At 58.9% G+C, this 6,189-nt stretch overlaps 1 protein-coding gene across 1 annotated transcript; it reads left to right on the top strand.

Moving 5' to 3' along the window:
* TMEM44 (transmembrane protein 44) lies at nucleotides 1-2,033 on the top strand. The gene is made up of 5 exons (XM_074912480.1): nucleotides 1-119; nucleotides 380-473; nucleotides 747-913; nucleotides 1,383-1,469; nucleotides 1,938-2,033. The coding sequence occupies exons 2-5, from the start codon at nucleotides 398-400 to the stop codon at nucleotides 2,031-2,033; spliced, it is 426 nt and encodes a 141-aa protein (XP_074768581.1). The 5' UTR covers nucleotides 1-119; nucleotides 380-397.
* The last annotated feature ends 4,156 nt before the right edge of the window (nucleotides 2,034-6,189 follow it).

The following is a 6,189-nucleotide window of genomic DNA, read 5'->3' on the forward strand; positions in this document are numbered from 1 at the left end:
CCTGCGGGTGCCCGGGGCAGGGCCGGCGGCAGGCGTCCATCCTTTGCCTCCTGTACAGCTTCCTGGGCCACATCTGCAACGCAGTCGGAGCGCTGCTCGCCAGCCAGCTCAACATCCAGGTGGGCAAACTCCGTGTGGTGGGGTGGGGACACCCCCCTTCACCCTGCCCAGCCTCCGCTGCGGCTGTGGCACCCACACCTGCCTGGCGGAGGTGCTGCTCTCCTGCCCTGGGGTGCTGGGCCTGGAGAGGATGTATTTTGGCAGCCTGGCTCAAGACAGTGTGGCAAATGCAGCCCCTTGCATGGGGGGCTGTGAGCTGCTCCCTGAGGTTTTGCATTTCAGGGAGGTTCAGCCTCCTTGTGCTGTCGTGTCTCTCTAGATCCTCACAGGTGCCTACATGGCTGTGACTGACCTCATCTGCTTCCTGCTCACCCTCTTTCCCCCGTGCCTGCCTGAGTCCCAGAGGCCAGCAGGTGTGTGCAGATACCCCTCCTTGCCGTGGGTGCAGGTTGGTGGCAGCCTGCTCTGAGCTGAGGGCTTTGGGAGCACTCTCTGCCCCTGCTGGGCAGCCTGGCATGGGCACCTTGGGAACAGCAGTACCTGGGGTAGTGGCATGGTGCCCTGGGTGAGCAGGGGGTGGCTGGGTAGCCCCTGGTGTGGGGGATCTAGTGCAGCCCACAAGGGCAGGATGGGGCAAAATCTGACCTGAGGATGATGCCCTGAAAGTGAGCCTGTGTCCCACGCAGGTCTGCCCCTCCGCCAGCGGAGGAGGCAGCGGCTGCGGGATGGTCTGCTCGCCCTCACCCTGCCCCTGTCCCTGGGTGCTGGCAGGTCTCTGCTGGTGCCTGGACCCCGGTTGTCCCGGGAGCAGCTCAGGGGAGCCCAACGGAGGCTGCTTGGGGCCGTGTTCGAGGTGAGCTGCCCCCTCATCATTCCCCCAGGGCTGGGTGGGCAGCGGGCGGAGCCTGGGTGAACACAGGCAGCTGCCAGGCTCAGCACCGGTGGGTTTGCTTTGGTTGAATTTTCCCCTTTGCCACCCTGGCGCTGCCCAAGCTGGTGTCTTTGCTTCCCAGAGCTTTGTGACCCTGAGGTGCCAAGGCTCATCCAGGGGTGCTCTTTGGTCCCCCAAAACCCACCCCAGGCCCTGCAGCCCAGGGGGTGGGGGCTGGGAGAGGCAGCCCCTCCACGCTGCAGCATTTCTGGGCTGGCAGGAGTGGGGTGAAGTCCTTGGGATCATCAGGGGGGTCTGGAGCAGCTGACTGGGGCGGTGGGGACAGGGCTTCTGCTGGGAGATGGGTGCTGGGTCCTCTCCAGACCCCTTCTCTGGGCAGGCTGTGATGGAGGGGTTCCTTTGCCTCCCCTGTTTCTTCTCCCTCCCTTAGGACAACAGGGAAGCCCTGGGCTTTGTCCTGGGACTGCTTTCTGCCCTCGTTGCCCTCGTAGTCAGGACCCCCGCACTCTCCAGAGCAGTAAGTATCTACATGGTATGGCTGCCTTTATGCCCCCCAGTCCCAGGCAGGGCTTCTCAACCATGATGGTGACTCCTGCAACCCCTTGCAAAAGCCTTGGGGGGATGTGGGGTGCCAGTGCCCCCTTCACAGCCCCTCCTGGCTGTTCAGCCCTCAGGGAAGCTGCAGGGTTTGGCACAGCGGCCCCCTTCCCAGCAGGGTGCAGGGTCCCCGTGCTGGCTGTGGTGGTGTCCCCAGCTGGGGATGGGGTTTGTGGCTCCAAAACAGGCTCTGGGCTGCTCAGTGCAGGGGGAAGCCGTGTACACGGAGGCGGCTGTGGGCCACCCTCTGCTCGGCCACAGCTGGCGTCCTCTACGCAGCAGCGATTGTCACCCGTGACCAGCAGCCTGGGCACATCCTGAGGGCCCTGCCCTGGCTCCTGATCGCCCTGGGCTCAGCTGCACTGGACATGGCTGTATCCTTTCCCAGCTTCATTCCCGGGATTCTCGGCTGGGACATGGAGGTGGATGGTGCCTGGGCTGTGGGACTGGCATGGGGCCGCTGTCACTCCAGAAATACCCTTAATGGGGGTTCAGCTCCTGTTTGTCACCTGCATGGCCAAGAGCCAGATGGGCCAGCAGCTTGTACCAGAGGTCCCTGATGCCTGGGCCCTCCTGGCTGGAGAGAGAGAGGAAGATGACAGAAGAGCAGAGGAAGAAGAGGTTTTTTTTCTGTCTCTGATTGAAGGGCATAAAGGAGAGCTGCCCTGCTCAGCAGTGTTACTGCTCTGTCTCCCCAGGGCAGGGTGGAGGGATGCTGGGGGCTGGGGCCCCATGGAGGAGGGGCACGGAGCATCAGCATGCTGCAGGGCATGGCTGGCACTGGGAAAATCACCCTCGCCACAGGGCCACATGCAGTTCCCTGGAAGCAGCTTGGCACTGGTGTGCAGCTCTTAGATGCTCCCTCGGCCCCAGTGGTTGTTGCAAGGGGGGAGGCTGGTGGGGAGGATCTAGCTGCAGGACCCAGATGTGTCAGCTCAGTGCTACCCTTCACCCACCCAGGTCCCCTGTTCGTGGTGTGGCTGGAGCGATACTGCTGTTGGATGGGGATGGGAGCTGTGCCTCTGGATGCAGGCTGTGGCATGGGTGCAGCTCTCCTGGGTGTAGCTGATGTGACTCAACTCTCCTTTGCAGGCTGCAAAGTGGGCCCCGCTCAACATGTTTCCAAAGCCTAGGTCTGGGCCCAGGATGGTGGCAGCCAGCCACTGCTTAGACCTGATGATCAGGCTGGTGCAGCAGGTGAGAGTGCCAGGGCTCAGTGCACCCCCCGGGGGTGGGGCAGGATCTGGGGGGTCAGGAATGCTCTTGCACCTCTGGCAGAGAATGAGCTCTCTGCAGATGGATTTGGGGTGTATGCCCAGATTTGGGGGAGTGGATGCATCTGCCTTGCTGTCTTGCACAGCAGGGAGAGGCCAGCAGCTTGCAGATGCTGTTGCAATGTGAGTCCCGAGGTTCTGTGTGCATACCGAGACTGCTGGGGTTTGGTGCTGTCCCCAGTGATGTCTCACTTTGATGTCCTCCTCTTGCTTTCTGTCCCCTATCAGACTGGTTATGGCATGGCAAGGCTGCCCGGGGAGGCACAGATGGGTGCAGCAGGCCCTGTGCCGCCACAGCCCCCCACCTGCCCCCTGCTCCCAGCCCTGCACTCTGGGCTCTCCTCACCCAGCTCCTCTGACGCTGCCTCCATCAACTCAGAGCTCGAGGTCAGTACCTTTTCCTGGCTCTTTAGATGCTGTTTTTTCTCCCTTGGGGCTCTGCCCTGCTGCAGCATGTACATTAAGGCATCTACCCCACAAGGTGACAGCCCTGGTGCCAGGGATGGGTCTAGAGCCCTGTTCAGACAGATCCATCCCAGAGCAATGCCCGGGATACTGCTGAGGCACACAGGCTGCTCTGCAGAGCAGAGTGCAGAAAAAGAGCATGGAGACTCACTTGTTCTGCCAAGGTGTGGGTGAACCGCCACAGCATCTCTGCATCCCCTTGCACAGTGTGCCAGCCCCGCTCTCAGCCTTGCCTGCCCGCCTGGGGTGTCCCCATCCATTGCTGCTCCTGAAAAAGCTGGAGCTAGGATGAGCTCCAGGCTGTCCCAGGCTCCCTCAAAGGTCTTTTACTCTGAGCTGTAGTTGACATGGTCCTGCAGAGAAGCTGCTGTGAAGTGAGGGGATTTCACAGGGCTCCTCTCAGTAGTGTTATATTGGACTTTTATTGTCTGTCTACTAGTTGGCAGAGTTTTATTAATCAGGAGAGGGGCAAGACTCGTACCCTTCCAGAGCTTGCCTGCTACTTCCTTGGTAGTCTTGCTTAGTTTCTCCTAAGGACTTTTTCTACTCGGGCTGCTGCTGTTGGCTGCAGGAGAGTTTCAGTGCAGGTGACGCTGGTGCAATACTGGCACCAGTTCTGACCTGGAGGCCCAGAAGGCTGGGGCTGTCCTTCACACACAAGACTTGCTGTTGCATGTCAGAGCTGCTGCCTAGGCCATCCATCTACTAGAAAACATGCTTTGCAGAGTCTGTTTTGGGGGAGAGCAGTGTTTTTTACTCTGTCCCTGAAAAAGGAAGCATCGTGGGTGAGCAAGCAAGTGGGATGCCAGGATGTGCTCACTGACTGCAAATCCCCGAGCTGCTCTGCCATGGGATGCTGTGGCTCTTCTAACGCTGCAGTCCATGGCCAGTGAGGTATGAACCTCACTTCCCTCAGCTTGGCAAAAAAGTCCTGTCTGTCCCCCTACTGCAGACTACTCCATGTGGCTGTCAGGGTCAGGTGTCTCTGATCTTTTCCTGATGTCTCGGCTCAACTATGGGTGGGATGATGACCTTTGCACCTGCATGGGGCTGCCACGCATATATCTCGTCAGCTTTCTGCAGTCACTGCCTGGTCCAAAAATACTTCGTTACTTCTCTGGAGGAGGCTGAAATCCTTCTCTCCTGCCATTAGGGGCCGGCCTTTCCAAGGCAGAGGGGGAGCAGCCCTGGCTGCAGGCAGGCGTCCCCAGCTCAGCAGGTTTGGGTCCTGTTCCAGTCAGGGATCCCAGCAGAGGTGCAGGTCCCCGGGGCCTCCCTCCACATGCACCCCTGCAGGCTGGCACACGATCTCACCGTTTCCAGCCAGCCTGCGCACAAGATGGTCAAGAGAACCGTAGTGGGAAAAGCGGCTCTTGCCCTGGCAAGCAAGGAGCTGCATCCAGGCCCTCTCAGGCTGTTTCTACCGAAGTTAAGCAGCTCTTTCCTGATTATCCTGAAACTCTTGCTTTAAAGTAAGAAGCAGTTTCTGCCTCCCCCCCACCCCCCTTCTGCTCACACCTCCTTTCCTGTTCTTGTGAGCTTTATGGACTTGCCCGGCCCCAGTATGTTCCTCTACCCCACATTATCTGTGAGGAGCAGCTCTGTGCTCTACCCCTGCTGCGTGGTGGCTCTAGTCCAGCTTTTTTCTTGAGGTGTGGGTTTATTTTTTTTCCTCTTTGCAGCAAAAATATTGGGGAAAAATATCACTGGGCTGCTGGGAAAGAGGCAGGGAGCAGCTGCGTGCCCAGGGTGCCTCAGAGTACAATCCCCTCAGGGCTAAATGCTTGAGGTACCCAAAACCTCTTGGGACATGAAGAGAGGTCGTGGTGAGGACAAGAGGAAAAGAAACTGCTCCTGACTCAGAGGAACTCTGCCCTAGTGTTTTTTATTGCTGCATCTGTGGGAAAAGGGTCTGTCCCATGAGTGGTGTCAGGGCGGGAGGGCTGCACTTGCTGGGTGGAGCAGACTTGTGTTTGCCCTCCTGGAAATGTCCCTCTCTAATCCCCGGCCCCGCAGTTGAGGCAAAGAAACAGAAACATCGTTGTCTCCCTGATGGGAAGTTCCTGCAGTCTAGCCAGGCTTTTTCTGCCTGCACAGAGCAAAGGGAAGCCGGAAGCCTCTGCAGAGCCCCTTTGTGTTGGCTGGCACTGGTGAGCCAGCCCAAGCTTCATTTGAGGCTTCACAAGGTTTTTAACATGAGCTGTCTCTGCTCGGTGGCTCTCAGAACTGGCTGTGCTCATGGCAATGCAGGGGGATGCTCAGGAGCTGTTGCTGTGGGGGTCCCAGGGAAAATGGATTCTCTCTCTCTTGATACGCTCCACGTGTCACTCAGCCACTGCCCCATGTGTGCCTGAGCGATCTCATGTTGCCTGGGCAGGGAGGGAAACATATGAGAAAAATGGAAACCAGCATTGTTCTGCTTTGAGCTTTGCTTGCGTTGTCCCGGTGAAAGAGAGAACTAGATACATTCTAGTTTCAGAAGTAACCAGTTCCCCTTTCTGGAAAGAGGTGGTGCAGATCCTGTGCCTGCTGCCCCAGGGAGCAGTGCTGCCTGGGGCTCCCTTGCACCCAACTGCTTGCTCCTTTCTCTTCACAGTGGGACTTTGAAGACGTGACGGTGCAGTGGAGCCGGCCCAGCCTTGCTGCTCAGCCTTGCTCCGTGCTGTGCCCAGGCACCTTCTCACAACCTGCAACCCCTCCAAGATGGCCCGAGCACCCATCCTCCTGTCTGAGCAAGCAGTAAACAGCAGAAGGTGATTCCTCAGGGCTCTCCTGGGCCTGGGAGAGGTGATAAGCTCTGGGGTGCCATCAGAGGCTGCCGTGCCATGCTGTGCCCAGAACACTGCCTGGGTGGAGCAGTGACAGCTTCCAGCATCTCCTTTCGCTCTTGTCCTGCTGCAA

This window comes from Athene noctua, chromosome 8 (genome assembly GCF_965140245.1).
Source record: "Athene noctua chromosome 8, bAthNoc1.hap1.1, whole genome shotgun sequence".
Classification (NCBI taxonomy): Eukaryota; Metazoa; Chordata; class Aves; order Strigiformes; family Strigidae; genus Athene; species Athene noctua.

Coding starts and splice junctions, on each gene's coding strand:
- TMEM44 (XM_074912480.1), top strand. CDS start 398: ATGGCTGTGACTGACCTCATCTGCTTCCTGCTCACCCTCTTTCCCCCG. Junction 474..746: donor TGAGTCCCAGAGGCCAGCAG/GTGTGTGCAGAT, acceptor TGTCCCACGCAG/GTCTGCCCCTCCGCCAGCGG. Junction 914..1,382: donor TGCTTGGGGCCGTGTTCGAG/GTGAGCTGCCCC, acceptor TCCCTCCCTTAG/GACAACAGGGAAGCCCTGGG.